The 23,009-nt window shown below is 41.3% G+C and overlaps 1 protein-coding gene across 15 annotated transcripts in view; it reads right to left on the minus strand.

Moving 5' to 3' along the window:
• The window catches only part of PLEKHA5 (pleckstrin homology domain containing A5), a 260,790-nt gene that overhangs the window by 25,028 nt on the left and 212,753 nt on the right, over window positions 1-23,009 (minus strand). For 9 of the 15 annotated variants that reach the window (XM_085874995.1, XM_085874991.1, XM_085874993.1 and 6 more), the window contains 7 exons: window positions 15,493-15,649; window positions 11,895-12,337; window positions 11,487-11,728; window positions 8,765-8,931; window positions 5,058-5,132; window positions 3,975-4,085; window positions 2,524-2,577 (listed from right to left, as the gene is read on the minus strand). In XM_085874995.1, the coding sequence (XP_085731121.1) occupies window positions 2,524-2,577; window positions 3,975-4,085; window positions 5,058-5,132; window positions 8,765-8,931; window positions 11,487-11,728; window positions 11,895-12,337; window positions 15,493-15,649 (1,249 nt within the window). The remainder of the gene's footprint in view (window positions 1-2,523; window positions 2,578-3,974; window positions 4,086-5,057; window positions 5,133-8,764; window positions 8,932-11,486; window positions 11,729-11,894; window positions 12,338-15,492; window positions 15,650-23,009) is intronic. The other 6 variants (XM_085875001.1, XM_085874996.1, XM_085874997.1 and 3 more) reach the window with 3 other exon arrangements.

Here is a 23,009-nt window from a genome sequence, read left to right on the forward strand (position 1 = left end):
GTAGCTCCAGCTCGCCGTTACTTCCTTCTCAGTTCAACAGCTCTTTGAAACATCCTTCCCACACCTTCGATACTGCTCCCCTCTCTGTGACTAGCCTCCTGCCACCATCCTTAATTCCTTCTCTGTATCATCTCCACCACTTCCACACCTCTCCTCCCCATTGATCCCACATTCAACCACCTAGCTGGACCTCGCTTCTGAATTGCTGCCCGGCTGACAGAGCTAGTACCATCTTGGATAATTTGGGACGTTCAGGTCAATAAGCCAGCTTTATAAGGTAAAAACTATGATAGTAATGATAATAGGTATCTCCAATTATTCCAGGCTGACTTCATTGTTGATCTAACAGCTAATTTTGCTCCTCCTGATGCCTCTATCTCGATCACATCTCCAAGGTGACATAAACTTTTGACCTTCTTCTAAATTAAATTCTGAGCTCAGGAGCAAATATTTTTGTTCCTCATCTTGAAATGATTGATTCTCACATCTTAAGTTGTGTGTAAAACACACATTGAGGATCATGCTTTTATATTTTTGTAAAGTATGATGCAAAAGAATACCTGAATAGCACAGCTCTTATATATGATCAAGTGTGTTAAAAATGTATAGGAAATGGTGTTTTATTCAGAAGTAGCAGAGACGTAGTCCTTGAGCACGGCGATTCCACACCAAAAACTTGTTAAAAAGAGAAAGGTAATTTTCTGTGTGGATTATCTGAGTAATACGAAATGACAAAAAGATTTCAAAGTGAATCTGCCCTTTCCGTTAGAAGTTCAGGCTCAGCAAAAAGATGGCCGAGTGATGTCAGTGAGTTAAGCGTCCAATGTCACTCGTGCAGGGAAGGGCAGTCAAGGAAGAAGGTGATTTTAAATTGCTCAGCTAATATAGTTTTAAAAGAAAAGAAAAAAAATCCTTAGCATCCAGATCAAATTCATTTGCACTTCGAGTCAGCTGGACTGCAGAACCTTCCGAGTGGTAAATACTGTGAGACTAGTGAAAGATAGGACAATGGAGACAGACATGGAAAGAAAACCTCCAGATCCAGTGACACCTGATGCTTTTAATGTAAAAAAACAAACTTTTACAGCAATGTGATCATGATAACAACTCACTCAGGTGTCCAATTCTGAGAATCATGGTGTTGTTTGCTACCTCCGCCCCTGGTTATATTTTCACCCATCTGTCTGTGAGTAGGACATCTCAAAAGGTTATGGATGGATTTGGACGAAATTTGGTGGACAGGTTGGGTTTGTGACAAGGACAAATTGATTAGATTTTGGTGAAGATCCGGAACTAATCATATTTTAAGTGATTCTTCACCATTAAGTGATAGGGCCAAAAACAATATATAGCACAATATCTCAAAATGTTATGGATGGAAGTCAGATGAAACTTGGTGGACAGGTTGGGTGTGTGACAAGGACAAATTGATTCAATTTTGGTAAAGATCCGGATCCAGATCTGCCATTAAAAAAAAAAAATGTCTTTAGTGATTCTTCACCATTGAGAGATAGGGCCAACAATGATATATAGCATGAAATTTCAAACAGTTGTGGATGGACTATAACACAAAACTAGGCCTGGTGTTGGCTTAGTGGTTAGGTTGGTGGCTTGGGATCCTAGGGTCCTGAGTTCGAGCCCCGTTGGCTACTGAATTAACACCAGGGGGTTGACCCAGCCTGTTGTTCTTCCGAGGTTGGCGAAATGAGCACCAGTATACTGGCAATAGGGGCACTGCGTCAGCGGCATAGCCATGCCCCTAACCAATGATGCAACCAGCAGCCAAAAAGGGAGCATACGATGGGAACACAATACTTGGTGGATGAGTTGGGTAGGTGACAAGAACAGATGAGTTGGTAGGTGACAAGAGGTCTGGATGCAGATCTGGCCTTTCAGTGGGCGACAAAACATAAACTGTTCAGCCTGGTGGAGGTATGCCTGCTACCGGTGCTCTTCTAGCTTTATTTGAATTTAATGTAAAGTTTGGTAACATAATGAGATAATAAAGCGAGTTGAATCTTTCATAATGCATTTTGAGGTTTCTAAACATGGTGAAGAATTCTAAACATTTTGAGCCTGGTGTTGGCTTAGTGGTTAGGGTGGCGGCTTGGGATCCCAGGGTCCTGAGTTCAAGCCCCGTTGGCTGCTGAATTAACACCAGGGGGTTGACTCAGCCTGTCATCCTTCCGAGGTCGGCGAAATGAGTACCAGTGTACTGGTCCCGGTGTATGCCCCGGAAAGAATAGGTGTACCATATCCCTGTGTGTCGTAAGAGGCGACCAGGGTTGGCGTCAGGAAGGGCATCCGGCCATAAAACATTGCCTCAACAAAAAGCCAAACCCCTGCACAGCAGGGAAAAATGGCTGTAAAAACGGTCATTTATTTATATATTTATTATATAAACATGGGTGTTTTGTGATGAGGAAACATTTGTTTAATGCATTGTTTTAAAGTTCTGAGACATGGAGAAATGAGAGATGGCAAATAAAATTGTTGAATCACCCAGATGGCACGTACACTTACCTGGCTTTCAATAAAACGCAGATTTTTCTGCATAGACACAGCAGATGCCAAGGACTGAGGAAACAAGCAGAATAGAGAAAGCGAAAGACAGGAAGCTAGTGACAAAGACAAAGCGAGTGCATGAACAACTGAGCCTTATGATATCAGAATTCTCCAACTTGCTTGTCCAACCATCTGCTCAATTTGTGTATTGGATATTATAAAATAAAGGCAACCCTTCTCAGTTAAATTTGATTATATTTTGATTAATTCGTACGAAAAACAGGAGGTACATTGATGATCTATCGGTTCAGAGAATTTTTGTTGTAAACGTATTTGCTTCGGTAGGTACTTTAAGGAAATGAACATTTGCATATTACGTACACAAGGGCGGAGGGCGGGAGTAGTTAAATTGAGAAAATGTTTAAAAAACAGGAAAAAGGAGAAGAAAATAGTGAGGCAGTGAAAAAGGAGGATTTTGGAATTTGGGAGAAGAAGGTGGAAGGGCATAGCAGTTCGGAGAGGGAATGGAAGGAGGGTGCAGATCTGTAACCACTCCCCACTCCTTTTAGCATTTCTGTACCGCCGTTTCATTTTGAGGATAATATCATTGCGGAAGTTTTCTTTCATAATAACATTACAAGAAGCAAATTATTTTCACCATTAGAGGTATGTATGCACGTCCATACTTAAAGTAAAAAAAAAAAACATGACTACGGAAACACTTCATCAAACCCTGATAGCAACCTTCATCACAGGTGGGAAGGTTTCCAAACATGGATGTTTAGAAACCTTCTAAACATCCATGTTTCGCAACCAAAAATAGCAAATAGCTCTTGCTATCTTTTTTTTCTGACAATGCTCTCCGGTTGAAAATGTGAGCGATGGAAGCCAGAGTGAGCAATTGAAAAAACGTCACAGTAACCATAACAGCAGTGCACATACAAAGGTGCCAAGACCTGAGAGCCATAATGTTTGGAAACTGCAATTTTTTTCCAAGAACTTTTGAATGCACTGGACTGTGTTTGACTCTGTTGGATCGCACGATACGTCCAAATCCTTATGCTTCAACGGCATTTTAGAAAATACTCTCCCGCTGGTTTGGAGCTGGGTATGTACTACGAAGATGCGAATGACAAGAAGTGAGGTTTGTTCCCATAAAAGGCTCATCAGGGTGTGAACAAAAGAGCAGAAAAATTACACAAAACGAAATACGGACATATCTTACTATAATTTCTGAGCGTCGAATTTCATCGGTTAGCGTACAATCAATGATTGTACATTGCCGAAGTTTGCATACAATGTAAGGAATTTATGTAGAGGTAAGCAAGTTTGAGGATGTATGGGATAAATAATGGAGGGGTCAGATATTCATCAAATTTTGCATATGTAATATGCAAATGTCTCTGAATAAGACTTGCCTTCAACAATCAAAACTGCACGCGTGGAAGGATAACGCTGCGATATCAGACCTGTGTATGGTTGACGGGTGAGAAGGTGGTGGAAAGAGCCCTGTTCCGGGCCTGTGCCAGGCTAGCTTGGCTCCGCCGCAGCTGGATGAGGAGCAGCGTAAGCTCCTCTGCCTATCAAAGCGATAGATTGATATGGTGATGACGATGAGGACGTAATGAGGAAAATAGGCCGACGGATTGACAGATCAAAAAAAACAAAGCGATGACAAAACATGGCGATTGATAAGAGTGGACACGTTCACTTTCAAATGGAGAAGATTGCGAGATGCAGAAACATGGTGCGATTAAAAACGACATTGGTAAATCGTTGGACGATGAGAAATGCATAAATGTGTGAAGAAATAAAGGTGGGGCATAAATTGGAAAGTTTAAAAACAGCAGCAACATACGTCGCAGGAGATGGAATTGAAAAGAGGAAAGGCGATGTTTGAATGAGAACTCGTTGTTTGTTTGTCGTTGTTTTCCAAATCAAACAGGAAGATATGGTTTCGGTCATGACAATATGAAGACCGTTGGAAGAATGAAGATGTCACAATAAAGAATACGCACCGAAAGGTGCAATACCCCTCAGCCAAAATGGTACCAGTCATAACAATATGTAGATAGTTGGAAGAATGAAGATGTCAGAATAAGACAAAAAGGAAATAAAATGGGATGTGCAATAACAAAATGAATGAGGATACAGGTCATGGATTCATGAGGGGAAATGCAGAACATGGAGTGCAATAATTATGAAAAGCAAGTTTGCAAAACAAGCCACACAAAGACATGCAATTATGTAATTAAATTGGCAGGATGCAGAACAACAACAACAAAAAAAATTAAAAAGAGGATGCAATGAAAGCACAATTAGGTTATTGATGTAAGCACAGAGATAACTAAGTGTACTGTTAAGTTAACAATATTCTGGGTATGGGGCAGACATTTTGTCCGGTTAACACACAAAGCGGGATTGACAAGATATTTAATGCAAAATACTTGCGAAGTCCAATTAAAGTTAGGCAGGAGAACAAGGGGAAGTTTGATAAAACTTCATCTACCTATATAGGCATCCCTTAAGGGGTCAACACAAGCTCGAGTTACCGTGCAGGTTTGAAGTGATGAGGGTTCGAGGCTGGGAGAGGCAAACGCAGAGGGAGGGAGTGACCGTCGATCATTCTGTGGCACAAACACACCCGAATACATGATAACTTCAACACTCAGTGTGATTAGCCATGAACACGAATGATGATCACAGGCTCAACTAAACAGTTTAGACCAAATAATGTTTCTAGCTTGGAACCTAACCTATTCTTGTGTGAATCAGAGGTTTTTCATTTTTGATTTTGAGAGGGGTAGGGGACGTCGGGGAATTGTAAGGTGGGGAGGATTAGGATGGGGGGGGGGCAGGGGGGAATGCTTGTTTTGCATTCTTATTTGATTCCATAACTCATTTGAGCTGGGATCAGGGGATAAAATCAAAACTCTTGTGTTGATATGACCATGATGTGCTCGTGTGTTTGTAATTCATGTAAAAGTACATCGATCTCTCCGAATGTCTCCAGCCATGAGCCTTAGATCACATGATCCCTGATGTCTGTGCAGGCTACACCCTAGAGCCTAGAATCCCCGAGATCATGCATGTACTGTACATATAAATATAAATTTCAAATAGGCTCTTCTGGCTAAACAATTGCATGGGTTCCACCAATTAGGCATTAGCTTAGCAGAGCTACAGCCCCCCTACATCTCTGTGGGATTGTACAGCAGCAAAAGGCACATCCAACCAAAAAGTAACCAGACCTACTCTGAGAATCTAATAATAAAAAAGCAAGACCTGATCCGGTCTCAGGCGTCGTTTAACCTGCTTCTCAGTGAGCTTCCTCAGGCCAATCGATTATTGCGGCTTTTTCCTTTTTTAAATGTATAATCCCAACCTCCCAAATCTTATACTATATATACATACAGGATATGTATATATATACACAAGAAGAAGAAAAAAAAACATTGAAAAAAAATATGTAAAATCATAGAGGGATGAAATCTCAAAAAAAAACAACCAAAAAAGGTAGGAATGACACCACAGTACGATGCCACAACAATCCTCGTATGGATTACAATCACAACATCTTTTGACATTTTACTTTTGCTCTGGGATTGTGATGGAACGTCAAAAGATATCATGATGTTAAACCAGAAGAGGATTGTTGTGCCGTATTGTGGTGTCATTCTCCTGCACTTTTGTTCTTCATCAATCACAATCCCACAACAAAAGTAAAATGGCAAAAGATGTTGTGATGGTAATCCATACGAGGATTGTTGTGTCGTATTGTGGCATCGTACTGTGGTGTCATTCCTACCTTGTTTGGTTGTATTTTTGAGATTTCATCACTCTATGTTTTCACATTTTTTTTGAAATGTTTTTTCTTTCTTTCTTGTTTCTGCAATTTTTTTTAAAGTAACAAAATGCTTAATGTTTTATATATTTTGTTATTTTGGTATGGATTAAATCCATCTATGTTATTAAATTCGACTTATGGTGCATTCTACCCGTCCACATACCCTGAATCCTGGCTTTTGGTTCAGTCCACAATGTGGATGAGCACATTTGTGAAACGATGCGATTATCGTTAAAAAAAACAAAAAAACATGCCTTATGTTATATATATTTTGTTATTATCCTCACTGAAGGAGAGGGTATTGCATTTGGGTCCGTTTGTCTGTCTGTCTGTTTGTCCGCACAGAACTTCTGTGTTTTTTTCCACAACCATTTTTAGATCGAGATGAAATTTTCACCAATGGTGCGACTACTCATCGCGAATGTATTAATGATAATGATGATCTATAGGTCACATGGTGTGGCAGCTAAATTGGGAAAACGGAAAAAAACAATTGGACCACAATCTCTGAAAATGCACAAAAGAAAAAACTTGAAACTTGGCACAGAGCAAGTACTCATGGGGAATGAGTGTGATTTTTCTTATGACGTCATAATTGCATATGTAGAACGCTACATCCGATCGGTATGAAAATTTTTGAGGGTCATCTAGGGATAAAATGGTTCACAAATTTTTTTGATGACATCATCGGTCACGTGATTTGGCAGCCATATTGTTTCTTTTTTCTTTTTAAATCTTCAAAAATCTTCTCTGAAATGGCTGAACAGATCGAGGCAAAACTTTACAATTATAATCGCCTATCCATGAGGAACAAGGTCACACATATGACATCAGAGGTGACATGGTTTGGCAGCCATATTGGATTTACCCGAAAACATATAAAAAAATCTTCTTCTCCAGAACGGCTGGACAGATCGAGGGGAAAATTCACACAAATGTTCCCCAAGGCACACATGTACAAGGTTGTTCAGGAATAATTGATGTCACATGGTTTGGCAACCATATTGGATTGAAGAAAAGTATAAAATAATGTTTTCCCTCAAACTGCGTAATCAATTGATGTGAAACTTCACAATTGTGATCTGGTAGTGATGGGGAATACATGTTTAAATTTCAACTTGATCAGACACATGGTCTGGCAGCCAGAATTATTTAATTATTTAAATAAGGCTCACTTGGCTGCGCCTGGATGAGTTTGAGGGTAGAGGAGTAGCAGCTGAAATGTGAATCCTATCCAGGTTCCTCCTGATGACTTCATCTTTGTTTTTTGCTTGTTCGGGTTCCTTCTGATGACTCAAATGCAGGGTTGTACCTATTTGGTGTTCCATTTGATTTGAATTGAATTAATTTTAATCCCAATCTAAATTCAATTGAATAGTAATAAACGTCATGGGTCAGGTGTCTGATCAAAGCGGGGTTGCATAAAAGAGGGACGTCTTGGTACCCGGTCATCACTGCGAGCAATGATAATGTAGCAGTTCTACTTCTGTCTCATTAATTATGGAACACACCAGTATACAAACACCCACAAAAAACAAGTCCTGGTGAGGGTCAGCAATCTCGAATTGCTCTTTTTCTTGTTTTGGTGTAGATTAAATCCATCTATGTTATTAAATTGTTTTAATACTTGTTTTAGTTGATTTTGGGGATGGTTTGGATGTGTATTGCTTTTGAAATGATACTGTCCATCTTCCCCCTCCCACGATCCTGACCTGGTTTGGTTGAATCCACATCAATGTTCAATTTATTTTCCTCATAAAATAATTATTTCTGGATTTATTTTTTTAAATTTTGGGTTGCGTGCACTAGCCCTAGAGACAAAATAACTTCCTTGCGTTGGAATCACCATCATGTCTTCAGCAGTTATTGATGTAGGTTGGGCTATAGTTTTACATTGTCTTGAGAGGGGAAGAAGCAGAAGAAGAAGAAGTACAAATTGGCGTTTTTGCGCTCTTTCATTGTGGTACTGCAGAGATGTATTCTGGCGTCTTTTTAAATTTTGGTAGTTCAGAAAATGTTCAAGAATAAAAGTTATGGCTTTTAAATGCTTATGACTTCACTCTATGGTAGTTTAAAAGCATAATATTGTGTACACATTTGAATGGGCGGCCATTTTTTCCCTGCATCAGCCCTTCATATGTAGTACGACCATACTCCACATATATATATATATATATATATATATATATATATATGTATGTATATATATATATATATATATGTATGTATATATATATATATATATATATATTCAAAATGAACACTTTAAGAAAATTCAAGCTTAAATTTTCAAAAAATTTGGTGAAAACCCGACCAAGAAAAAAAAAAAAATAGGTCGTATGTACCTTAAAAACATATGCCTCAAAGATAGTGGCTCCAAACGTTGAGCCAGCTCGTAAGCAGATTTCTCACCTGAGAAAGGCGACGCCGAGGGGACAGTCCGTGGTAAAGCATCGAGGCTTCGAGGAAACGTGGAGAGGCAGAGTGAGGAGGAAGGCCACTGTCAACTGCAAAACCTCCGCTCTCATCAACCTCCACCATACTGTACAGGGCTGGAGGACTGCTCACCGGAAAACGACCTGGGAACGTAATATTATTTGTTCATTGCACCATTTTCTTATAAGTCACATCTGCTCTAATTATTTTCGTGGAATGCCAGAATTCTGCATTGATGAAACAAACCAAATATACAACTAAACCAGATATTTACATCGCAATGACCATCTCGTGAAAGCTATGTGGACTTGATAATTTTAAAGCCATCAAAACCCCTTTCAGACTCACTTGCCAATAACTCAATGAGTCCCAACTACCCCTCTACCACACCTTTCCCCACTGTCTGCATGTGATGTACTTTTCCTAAATGTAATGCATGATGTACAGTTATTGAGACATTATACCCTCTTGTGCACAACCGCACTGCTAATCTCAAGGTGCATATAATGGGCCTCAAATCCAAGCGACACAGCGGTGCCAGCAGGAATTTATGGGGCAAAACAGCAGATATAAAAAATTTAAAAGCCAGCTGACCTACTTGAATGTGAAAAATCAATTGAATAACTTATTATTCAACTTCAAATGTGCTCAGTAGAGCAATGCCAACTCTCAGAAACGAAAAGTTTTAAAAAACGCTTAATGATATTCGAGTGAACTGATAAAAGCCCTTCTGCAGGTAGAACGATGTACAGCATGTCGATATATACTTATACCTGTAATGTTAAAATACTTTTCATTACACCTGTTCCCTATTGCACCATTCTTATCAAGTTCATTTAACATTCTCTATCACTCGGCTCTTTTAAGAGCGTTCATGTATACAGAAATGTACTACGAAAATGTCTCACTCAACACAGCACGTGCTGCATGTCTTGCCTAACGCAGACGAGGAAACCAAATGGGACGTTAAACTAGGTGTCCTGTCTGCCAGCATTAGTTGGTGAACATTAAAGATCCCACAATCTCTTTTGTGACGAGTTGCTGAGCTATTGCCAGAACCCTGACCAAATTCCCAATTTTTTCTCAAACATACAGGGGACAACTGCATCAGTGGCACAGCTGCGTCCCCATAAAATGATGCTACCAACAGCTATGTACTGCATACGGAGGAAGAAGAAGAATCAGCGGAAGAATAAAGTCAGCAAAGTTGTATGAATTGAAGAGACCACAAAATTTTGAGCACAACTTTGGTCTGGTGTAGCAGATGGTCAGGATCCCAGGTTTGCAGTCCATGAAATTGTAAACATAAATAAATAAATGAATAAAGAACAGAAACTGATACCTGCAGATTATAAAAACTTTTCAGTAGAAAGTGCTTGAGAAGGGTAGGATCGATGGTCACTTATAACAACCTCTTGCAACAAAGGAACTAGGTAAAAGTGAACCATAATGAGTGGACTAGCGTCTCATGTGGAGAGGAGCAGGTGGAGGCAAGCATATTGTCCTCATCCTGAGGGTGGTTAATTAGCAAGCTGTTTTTACGGACAATCTTCTCGTAGTAGTGACGTGACAGGCTTTTGAGATGTGCTCGACTTCACGAAGATTTTCATTTTAACAGGATCTAAAGCTCGAAATGGAGCTGCAACACACACACATCTCACACATATGGGCATAGACGAATACATGAAGCACACCGCAGGACAGTTAGCCGAGACGAACACAGCCACTGAGTTTGGAGGAAGTGCTGTCACTTCCCGGGGCACTCTGGGTACCAGCGACGCCACAACAATGGTGCTGACTTTCTTACTGTACTCAGCGGGGCATTTCTTCAAGAGGAATTTCCTCCTCCCCATGGGTGCCAACCTATGGAGATTATCCATGCTCTTAGCCTTTTAAATGCTGAACATCAAGCAAAGAAGCAGCACGTAGCATTTTTAAAGTCTTTGGGATGGCTCGGCCAGGATATGAACCACCGACCTCCCAGCCTCGGAGTGGACGCTCTTACCATTACACCGAGTCTGGTTAAATTGGCATTGAAATCTGCAATACTGCGGCATTCATCTGGATTTTAACAGAATACCTCCAATACGCCATGAAGCAATGTCATCATCGATTGGCCAACACAGCACCCAAGTGCAGAATTCTGGGAGTTGGAGTAAAGTCGATCCTTTACAGCAGCACAGGCACCAAATTATCAGTGCACGCGTTAATGTCATATCCTTAAAGTTATTTTGACATGCACACTGAAACATCCAGGTTTTGGGTGCTTAAGAGCGGGCATTGTTTAGAGAAGGCAAATCTATTTTGTTTCTTTCATTGATAATAAAATCTGCAATCTTGGTAAAAGTGATGCAATGTTTGATATTCACCTTAAGGGCAAGGATGTCAGGTGTTTGTGTGATGTCATTTTTAGATGGCTGAACAAATTTCGTTCAGGGGCGAAAGCCCGTGGAGAGAGAGGGAAAGATGAAATCTGATCACATCGCGAAGATTTGAAATGAATGAGAAAACAGCAACACCACATCCTTCCACCACCAAAATGCCTTCTACATTTATCCCAATAGACATTGCCCCCCACCCCTCCCCCCCCTCCACTCCCCAAAAAGGCTGAAACTAGACTGTCAGCAATGTGACAGTAATGCATGAAGTACGATTTTTACAAAAATATATATTTTTTAAGTCAAAAGTGTTCTCTGACCTGGTGTTCCGTGCCGCCGCATCTGCCTTTGCTTCCATTCCTGCAGCTCTGTGCTCACGTGACCGCCTGAATTACCAATCATTCTTGGTCCTCTGACCGGGTTCTGAAGGTCTCCACTGGCAACACTTCCCGGGCGCCTCGAACGCCGTGGTAAAGAGGAGAAGCCATCCAATATCGGTACAAGGCAAAGGGATTGTCGATGGCTGGGCATGTGACGTGGCAGGGTTTGCGTGGACACTATGCTAAAGAAGAAGATAGAGACAAGGCCTGATGTAAATAATGAGAAAGGAGTAAGAAGCAAAGAGAATGTTTGGCATAAGTAAAGGAAGATGAAGGGAAGGTGGAGGGGAAGAGAGGTGGGGGAGTTTGGAGTAAAAATAATAGGAGGGAGGGAAAAGATGCTGATACCTCATCCGATCCACTTCATTTTTCTCTTTCTGAGACTTCACCCACTGTTCCAGTTGCAGCATTGAGTTTCTCTTTTGCCTTTCACGTTCGGAATTGACCAAAGAACCCTGGCTGGCAGCAAGACCAACATCCCCCAAGTTCCTGCCATGCCCAAGAGTTCTAAATCCCAGTCCTTCAGTTGTGTTCAGAGCTGTGAGACTGCTGCTCACAGCAATGCGGGTACGTGGAGTTGGGGCTTGCAAAGCGTCTCCAATCTTGTCCTGTGATTGTGTAGATTGTGGAGGGGCAAGAGATGAAGAAACTCGACCATCTACCTCTGGATCATTGTTGTTCCTCACATCGATATTTTCAGCCGGTGTTGCAGGTTGCAAATCAGCAACATCATCATCACCCTTCGGGAAGCGTCCTGCCAATGATGGCAACGCGCTCACAGATTCCAGCACCTGTTAAGGTTATGGTGAAGGTCAATGCACGAGTAAAATGGATGTTGGAAATGGTGTCATTACTGTGCAAATTGCATTATGTAATCTGACATCAAGCTCATGTTAATATTTTGTTTCATGGAAAGAAAATGGATCTTTACTCTTTTGGAGATGCGGTGAGTAACCCATGTGTGACAGGTGGAGGGAGCTGGAGGGTGGTGGAAGGGGGATTATAGCACCATTGTTTGTATGCACACGCTCTGAGCCAATCAAGTGGAAGTGGGTCATGCATTCGACTTGGCTATGTCGACTATTAGACCAATTCTCAACAATGCAGACAAGATAAAAGCTTCTGCCCAGTCCACCACTTTATTAACTCATTCAAGGAGCAGTTTATTGGAGAAGCTGGAGAGCCGGTTACGCTTTGTTCAGCAGGTTTAAGTGCCGCAGTAACTTGCACAGCATCTGTATCAGTGGCGAAGTTGCGACAGGCAGCTTTTGTATTCCCCGAGTTGTTTACCTTCTGTATTATAGTCTTTTTTAAATAATGTTTACCATCTATTATTATTTGCGCTATTACCGATACCCCAACGAAGCCCTCACACATTCCGCTCATGTAAAGAAATAACGCTGTCGGGAACGCATCTCCATATAAACAATGGTATAATGGCCCCGTTAGCACATTTTTGATTAGTGCTCTCTTTACAGGAACACACCCTGAGCGCGAAGCAAGATATTGCTGTAATCCTTAAAAAGGAACAATTGTCTGCGTGCATGTCTGTATTTGTGAAGGAAACTCGGAAACCCTTTGACGTCGAGACGTGTGATACCTTTATTGCAGTCTCCTACCTGGGAATGTCATGGCGCCAACACCTTTTATTGGGGAGGGAGGGTGGCTACTTTTACACAGGTTTTAAGCCATTTTAAGTGTTTTTCAAATAACCCCACAACAATACATCCACTACTACCACGAGATGACTGTTAAAATAAAGGTATTATAATTTGGGGGATGGGAGAGCACAACATGCACGGATTGATGCACTCATTTTGACCCATCTATGGAAGTATTTCAGACTGCAGGGAGGGGGTATCTCTCCCAGGAAAGAGGGGTCTGTGTGTCTCTCTCTCTCTCTCTCTCTCTCTCTCTCTCTCTCTCTCTCTCTCTCTCTCTCTCTCTCTCTCTCTCTCTCTCTCTCTCTCTCTCTCTCTCTCTCTCTCTCTCTCTCTCTCTCTCTCTCAGGAACAGGGTGGGGAAAACAAGCCATTAAATAGGTATCCTACTAGTAAACATAAGTGGCTGGGATGACCCTCACCACTAGGTGGCAAACTACACAAAGACACATTTCTGAATACTTTTCAAGGTACTCCTTTTTATTATTTTCCTACACTGGTGCATCAGAAAAGACCAGACCCCTCGAGAGAGTAAGTGTGTGTGTGTGTGTGTGTGTGTGTGTGTGTGTGTGTGCGTGTGCGTGTGTGTGTGCGTGTGTGTGCGTGTGCGTGTGTGTGAGAGAGAGAGAGTGAGAGAGAGAAAAACGTCCAATCTCTCAATCATCATTGTTGAAAAGTGGCAGTGCCTGCAGCCTTTTAAAGGATGCAAGTCCTCTGAAGCTTTAAATGAAGCTGAAGCTACCTTCTGAGACTGTAAATCAGCTTCTGCCACGAGATGGTGACACAGCCAGTGCTGGGCCCCAACGACAGTTTGAACCAAAGCCTGAGTAAAAGCATTTGCACGGATCCAAAGAAAAAACATATGTGAAGCAAATAATCTCCTCTAAAAGGTGAACTTGACAATAAAAATCAATGTTTCACTGAAGTTTTGTCCATGGCCACTGACATGGCAAACGACTGCAAATTAGGTCACGAGGCAATTTGGAATTCTGTCTGGGTCATGAGCATGTGCTAGATGAATCACAGCTGCAATCCAGACATATGTCACCCAATAGCAAATGCAGCGTTCATGGCGTTTTAAATTTATCATTTGTACAAGTCGAATTAACATTTCATCTTGAAGATTAGATTATAAACAAAGGAATAAAGCCAGAAGAAATGAATTAATAAAATCAGTAAGAAAGAATAAAGTGTGAAAACAAGGAATGCATAACTACAAGGAAAATCATGTAAAGTTAAATACAGGAGGAAGGTATTGACCAATCCCATGTATCCCATCAGTTTTATTAATCTAATAATCTTGGTGTAATTCGTCAGAGTGGCGACCTGTAAAGGATAGTAACACTAGCTAAGAAACTGTTTCGGCAGACGCTGTACCGACAGAGTATGGATGATGATGATGATGATGATGATGATGATGATGATGATGATGATGATGATGATGATGATGATGATGATGATGATGATGATGATGATGATGATGATGATGATCCTTTCTGACCAGTAATTTGTTCTAACATTCAAATGTCTTGTTTTCCTAAATTACTGGCACATACCACTTTGTCACTAAGTATGGCGTTTTGCCAGAGCTTTGGCATGTAATGCCCTCTTTTTGATAGATACCAAGGGATATTTAATGTTCACAAGGTCAATGCAGATGACACAGCTGGCTTTATCCCCAACTGATGGATCGCTATTTCAAGACACAGCAACACCTGCCGGGACTCTACAGCAGGACTTTCAGTTGGAATCAACTACATGATGCAAGAAATCCATAACCGGACCTTTCAGAGGCGACTACGCTACCAAATAGGCTGTCCTGCCGTCCTTCAACTTACAATACCTGGTCAGCATTACGTGAAGATCTCCATTTCAAATGCGAACCGAACTCGGAACTGCTTAGCTTTTGAGATCTGATGAGATCGGGCACATTCAAGCCGATGGATCATCGGCGTCACTGATACACCAGCCATGCCATACATTTGGGTGTATCAACTGCTTTAAACAGTTGGTTTTTGATAAGCAGTTCACAACAGCCAGCCAAATGAAATGGAAGATATTTGTATCAAACTTTGACAAAGTTGACAAATCCACGACAAATCTTTTTGAATGTCTGCATGCAGGTCTCCGTGACGATTTGAAAATATCTAACCTTTTCTCCTTCATAGTGGTTTCATCAGCACGCATGTTTACCTCCGATCGAATACTTATGTATCACATTAAGCAGTGTGACTACATCATGTAGTTCATAAATCATTAACCCGTTAACCATACTCCAAACAAACCTCCTGTGTGAATGATGGTGGAGGAGATAATGTAATGAGTTCTGTTGCAGATTCTGCTGGCGTGTTTGGGGGCTTTGGAGGGAGCGTGGGAGTTTCAGGCTGAGACTCAGTGCTGGGTACATGATTCATCTCAGGCTTGAGCTCTGACACAGACACACTGGGAGAGGGACAGAGACAAAGTGACCCAGGTATTCCAGCAATTAATTATTGGTGTGAATTCAAAAGTTAAACGAATCTCAATGCTTGTATGCAATCTCAATGCAAGCTGTATATCACAGTAAGAATCACTACTCAAATTGTTTTCGAGAACAATAGTGGGTGGGCGGTGGGGGCGGGGGAGAGAATTGCCTTGGTGGTGCAATGGTTTGAGCGTTCGGTCTGATTCTGAGAGGTTAGCGATTCGAACCCCAGCCGAGTCAAACGAAACATTCTGAAAATGGTATGTGTTGCTTTCTTGCTTGCAAGGACAGAGCATCGACAATTTTAAAAGGATAGAGTACGGACAAGCAACCATAAGTTGGTGAAAGTGCAGGCTTTGATTGGCGTAATGCCCTCCTCCTGCATCAATGCTCCTTGTAAGGGAACTCACATTATGATGATTAAATGGGAAGAAAGGAGGAAAGGGTATAGGGAGGAAAAGAAGTGCTGGGGGTGGAGAACAATGTGGGTAGTAGGTATGATGAGTACAGCACTGTACAACCTGTATAATATAATAAAATATCTTGGTAATTCTATGGCTAAAAACATGTAATTTCAGTTTGTAATTTAGTACCCTTTAAGAGTCACTCCTCTCTAAATGTATCATGCCCTTCCTCAGTCCACATGGAAATAGCCCACCTCCTTTCCACACTAATTGCAATTTTAATTTAACAGTGGTAGCACGTGGCTTGGATAACATGGCATTTAGCTAAAATTATGCCCAAATAGATATAAAGTATCGCAGATGTTATCAACATTGTAAATTTGTCATTACATTTGACACATTTCAATTTTTTTTTTTGCGAGATAATACATTTTTGCCAAACCCAATGAGTTTCATAAAAGTACCGAAGCTATGTTCCAAAAATTAAAAATAAATAAAATTGAAGAACTTCATATTACAATGCAGAGTTTATCGAAGCATATCATAGTCAGATACAAGCCTTGATGTCCTCCCATAATTTGAACTTTAACAACCTTGTATTTACAAAGCCTGTTTAGCCTTTGTTGAGTGAGCTGAGCAAGCTGCTGAAATACAAGGCTCTACTTAGCTCAAAATCGAAAGAACCTTCAACGTTCAAAGATCTTGAATAATATGCAGGACGATATCAAGATGCAGCTGCTGGGAGAGACAACAATGTTGGCGAGTTTTAATGGTGGTAACGATTGTGGAGTCAGTGGTGCAGGTAGTCAATTATTTCAGAGCAATCTCGATGGTGATCAAGGTAATGAAAAGCAATGACCTCCCTTCAAATTTTACGACTATTAATCTCACAGAAAAATTAAAATTTGTTCCACAGATCAGTGTGGCAGTCAATCGGGGTTCTTTGGAGCCTCTTTGTGTTTGGTACTCCCTACTCGCTCCACTAGCGCCGTCCGGTTTCATTGAAACTGGCATGAAACTTCAAAATCTCCGTATAAATTGAACAGGCCATTATGGATTTTTTCATTAAACATCCTTATTCACATAAACGTGTCATTAAGCATGAAATACAACCTCGATGAACATGTTAGATGTGAGGTATCTGTGGGTTGCTCCTGGGAGATCAATTGGCTATCTCTGTGCCAGGGCCTTTTCGAGCAGAACTGACTGGGGCTAATCAACAACAACAACCACCACCACCTCATTGAATTTCCACAATTTCTTTGAAATGCATACTCCTATCATCCCTGGCATTGTGACAGTTCCTGTGTCTTCAACACAAATGGACGCTTACAGATTAGGCATTCCGATTCATTTTCTCATCAATTACATTTTATAGTAGCCTGAAATTTTTACAAAGTGTAAGAATTCCTGATCACGAGACAATTATATGGCATCGAACTACAACTGTCCAATACTTATTACAAAAAAAAATAAAAAAATCTTCAATCACTAGGTTAGTTGAAGGGTGTTGATAGCAATACAACAGCTTCTGATGTTAATAGGACCGTGCACCTGCTAAAAGTTTGACAGCAACACTGACTCCCTGGATTATCATCGGAGAATGTATACATTGTCACACCTCTTTACCAGGCATGGTGGTTCAGGCCGAAAATGTTATTCTGAATCATGTTCTTTGAAATTGTATGGGGGCTTGAACTCATGAAAACTTCCAAAAATGGCAAAGTTCAAATCGCATTTTCAAAAGCAAAACAACAAATTCCTGAAGAATCTTGTGAGGAAGTATTATTGTTAAGTTTGGCTTTCATAATCTCAAAAAGAACTCCGCTGCACCTCCAATCATGTAACAGCGAAAGCAGACTCAAAAACTGGTGTGTGTGAGAGAGAGAGAGAGAGAGAGAGAGAGAGAGAGAGAGAGAGAGAGAGAGAGAGAGAGAGAGAGAGAGAGAGAGAGAGAGAGAGAGAGAGAGAGAGAGAGAGAGAGAGAGAAGAGAGAAGAGAAGAGGGAGGAGAAGAGGGAGGAGAAGAGGGAGGAGAAGAGAAGAGAGAAGAGAGACGGGGGGGGGGGGAGAGAGAGAGAGAGAGAGAGAGAGAGAGAGAGAGAGAGAGAGAGAGAGAGAGAGAGAGAGAGAGAGAGAGAGAGAGAGAGAGAGAGAGAGAGAGAGAGAGAGAGAAAACGAGAGCGAGAGCGATAGAGAGATAGAGAGATAGAGAGATAGAGAGATAGAGAGATAGAGAGATAGAGAGATAGAGAGATAGAGAGAGGAGAGAGGAGAGAGGAGAGAGAGGAGAAAAGAGCAGGAGAGAGCAGGAGAGAGGAGAAGAGAGGAGGGAGGAGAAGGGATGAGAAGGGAGGAGAAGGGAGTAGAAGGGAGGAGAAGGGAGGAGAAGAGAGGAGAAGGGAGAAGAAGGGAGGAGAAGGGAGGAGAAGGGAGGAGAAGTGGGAGAAGGAGGGAAGGAGGGAAGGAGGGAAGAAGGAGGGGGAAGGAGGGGAGAAGGAGGGGAGAAGGAGGGGAGAAGGAGGGGAGAAGGAGGGGAGAAGGAGGGGAGAAGAGAGGAGAAGAGAGGAGAAGAGAGAAGGGAGGAGAAGAGGGGAGAAGAGGGGAGAAGAGGGGAGAAGAGGGGAGAAGGGAGGAGAAGGGAGGAGAAGGGAGGTGAAGAGAGGAGAGAAGAGAAGAGAAAGGAGAAGAGAAGAGAAAGGAGAAGAGAAGAGATATTGACCGTTTTTACAGCCATTTTTCCCTGCTGTGCAGGGGTTAGGCTTTTTCTTGAGGCAATGTTTTATGGCCGGATGCCCTTCCTGACGCCAACCCTGGTCGCCTCTTACGACACACAGGGATATGGTATACCTATTCTATCCGGGGCATACACCGGGACCAGTACACTGGTACTCACTTCGCCGACCTCAGATGGATGACAGGCTGAGTCAACCCCCTGGTGTTAATTCAGCAGCCAACGGGGCTTGAACTCAGGACACTGGGATCCCAAGCCGCCACCCCAACCACTAAGCCAACACCAGGCTTGGAGAAGAGAAGAGAGAGAGAGGAAAAGAGAAGAGAAGAGAGATGAGATGAGAGAGGAGAAGAGAAAGAGAAAGAGAAAGAGAGAGCGAGAGAAGAGGAAAGAGGAGGGGAAGAGGGAGGAGAGGAGGAGAGTGGAAAGAGAGACAGCACAGCAGCCTCTTGTTTTAGTTTTAAGGTCTTCCACTCCAAAGTTGCATTCAAAGACTTGCATGGAATAAAGTGAATGGTGAAAACAAAGAAAGAAGTAGCATTGAAAGAAATATTTTGAGGATCTCAGGTCAAACAATATATTGATGGGATTGGGTGTTGCTCTAAAATTTTCTGCTTTTATCCGGGTTCATAAAAACAGGGGGATTGTACTTTTTGCCACCCAATCCCAATGGGTATTGCAAGTCATCCCACCTCTAATTCTGGGTGAATTAACCCGTCCATAAGGACAGGTTCTTTTCTCATAAATTATAAACTTCAGAAAACTTTCGCTTAAAATAAAAATGTAAAAAAAATTATAGATAATAAATAAGCTTGCACATGTTGCTGTGTTTGAGCCTGGGGAGTAACTTCGGAAATCTACCTGTCTGGGTTCTTCCTGACATCTTTGTTCTTTTGTCCTTTCACATTTTTTTCTTCACAATTCTCTTTATTCATTCTAATTGGTGCTATTTCTTCTCTTTTATCTCTCTTACTCTCTATTCCTCTCTTCCATTTTCTATCTCTCTAAGGGGAGGTGAATTCTTGCAGAATTTTTTCTGTAAGGCTCACTTGGCTGCGCCTGGTTGGGTTTGAGGGTTGTGAAGTGGCAGCTGAAACTGGAATCCTATCCAGGTTCCTCCTGATGACTCCATCTTTGCTCTTTACTTCTTCAGGTTTCTTCTTAGTCTACATACAACATGACTGATCATGGAACAGAGATGGACTCCAAAGTCTAACAGAGCTCAAAGTGAGATCCAGACGTTTTTATATCACAATAGGTAATTGCAAAGCAAGTGATGAAAAAAGTCAAGAAGATGAGTAAATTCACGTCCATGAATTGTTACCTGAATTTGGTCTGGGTTTTGTCACAAGCACTCTTAAATCATACGGATGATCCGCTGTGGCGACCTCTAACGGGAGCAGCCGAAAGAAGAAGAAGAAGAAGAAGAAGAAGAAGAAGAGATATACATATATATATATATATATATATATATATATATATATATATATATATATATATATATATATATATATATATATATATATATATACACACACACACACACACACACACACACACACACACACACACACACACACACACACACACACACACACACACACACACACACACACACATACACACACACACACACACACACACACACACACACACACACACACACACACACACACACACACACACACACACACACACACACACACACAAGTCTGGAGACGGCGATGGTTCATGAGCGGTATTTGACGATGTAGATTGTTTCAGAAGTCAAGGATGAGATAATCTGATAATTTTTGACCAAGTTATAAAAATGATCAACATGATGTGGTACGAGTGACAGGTTATTTGCTGCAAAATGTCGAAAACCTGGTTTCGTTCAATAACTTTCAAAATTTGACCTTCGCATAACCTTTAAAGGTCACAAAACAATGTTGTGGACATGAAAATAAAGGAAACAGGATACGTGCTATTGCTTAGTGGAGTTAGTTCGTCGAAGAAGGTCGAAAACCCGGTTCGATTCCCACAACTTTGAAAATTGGACCTTTGTGAACTTTAAAGGTCAAAGGTCAAGGATGATGACCTTTGGTGCAAAACTTACTCTGGAACATTCCAGGAACAATATAATGTCATATTGGCTATATGGCATTTCGCACTCCTCGGATTATCCATACTTTGATGAAATCAGCGTAAAAACAAACTTGAACGGGGCGCCATGGGCAAGGTGTTCGAGATAGAGCAAAATGGTTCCAAGACTTTTGGTGGGGAATGACCTCAAGATTATGCATAAAAAATATTGTCATCCAAGCTCTCAAAGTTTGGGCGGTCGTATGATTTTTATGTCAAAATTCACAATTTTCTAAGTTCGTGACCTTGTGACCTAGACCTTGGGACGAAAATGAAAAATCGAGCTCCGTGGGGCTATGCAGGTGCCATTGGGCTAACCAAATACCGAAACCCCTGCCAGATTTGACAAACCCCCTCGGAGAAGATGGATTTTTATGTCAAAATTCGCAATTTTCTAAGTTCGTGACCTTGTGATGAAAATGAAAAATCGAGCTCCGTGGGGCTATGCAGGTGCCATTGGGCTTACCAAATACCGAAACTCCTGCCAGATTCGACAAACCCCTCGGAGAAGATGGATTTTTATGTCAAAATTCGCAATTTTCTAAGTTTGTGACCTTGTGACCTTGACCCTGGGACGAAAATAAAAAATCTAGCTCCGTGGGGCACCATTGGGTGCTATGGGCGCCATCTACATCTAGCTATGCAGGTGCCATTGGGCTAACCAAATACTGAAACCCCTGCCAGATTTGACAAACCCCCTCGGAGAAGATGGATTTTTATGTCAAAATTCGCAATTTTCTAAGTTTGTGACCTTGTGATGAAAACGAAAAATCGAGCTCCGTGGGGCTATGCAGGTGCCATTGGGCTAACCAAATACCGAAACTCCTGCCAGATTCGACAAACCCCTCGGAGAAGATGGATTTTTATGTCAAAATTCGCAATTTTCTAAGTTTGTGACCTTGACCCTGGGATGAAAATAAAAAATCTAGCTCCGTGGGGCACCATTGGGTGCTATGGGCGCCATCTACATCTAGCTATGCAGGTGCCATTGGGCTAACCAAATACTGAAACACCTGTCAGATTCGACAAACCCCTGAGAAGATGCAAATTGAAATCGGCTACCCCCCTAAAAACATGTTTTTTGGGCGTGGCTCTGCCCATAATTGGCGCACCATGCCCATTCTCAGGAAAACACAACAAGATCATGATATAAACACCCACCAAAATTTTATCAGGATCGGATCAAAACCCACGGAGCTATGCTCGGGACAGACAGACAGACAAGCCGGGAGGCGGACATGGGTAGTCGACTACCCAATAGATCCTGACGCGATGGGCCCGTTCGATGGGGAATGACCTGAGGATTAAGCACAAGAAAATTCATGATTCCAGCTTCAAGGGTTAATGCTGCAGATTGTTTTTTCGTTAAAATACCCCCACATGTTGAGGTTTTTTGGCCGTTGCTTGGCAACGGAGGGGTCCACAACAACGGTTCTTTCTCAGACATAACTAGGACATACCATGAACCGACCATACCAGTTTCATGTATATCTGACTCATAATCTCTGAGATCTAACGAACTTCGTTTTTTTATTGTTTTCGACCAGGGTTCATTCAAAGTCTATCTTCTCCGACAGTTTTCATATGATCTGGCTGGAAATTTTTGACAATATGGCTAAATGTACTGCCCACAGTCGCTCGTGGCCCGATTTTTGAAAAAATATTTTTTTTTATGATATTTCAAAAATTTCAAAGTCCCGTTGCTCGGCAACGGTGGTGTCCATAGCATCGGTTCTCATTTGCACACAACTAGGTCATGGTATGAACTTACTAACCAAGTTTCATCGAAATCGCCATTGTAGTAACTGAAATTAAATACTGATAATAAGGGAAGAACAAATCTCAAAAAATAAATAATTTTGATTTGTTTTTGTTTTTTTCGACGAGATCGACTACCCAACAGACGCACACCAATAACGAATATAGTGGTCACTTTTTTTTTTGTAAACCAATAAGTATATATATATATATATATATATATATATATATATATATATATATATATATATATATATATATATATATATATACACATACAAGTACATATATATGTATGTATATTTATAGAAACAGAAAT

The sequence above is a fragment of the Eptatretus burgeri genome, chromosome 3 (assembly GCF_056783735.1).
Source record: "Eptatretus burgeri isolate ZD-2024b chromosome 3, Ebu_testis_v1, whole genome shotgun sequence".
Classification (NCBI taxonomy): Eukaryota; Metazoa; Chordata; class Myxini; order Myxiniformes; family Myxinidae; genus Eptatretus; species Eptatretus burgeri.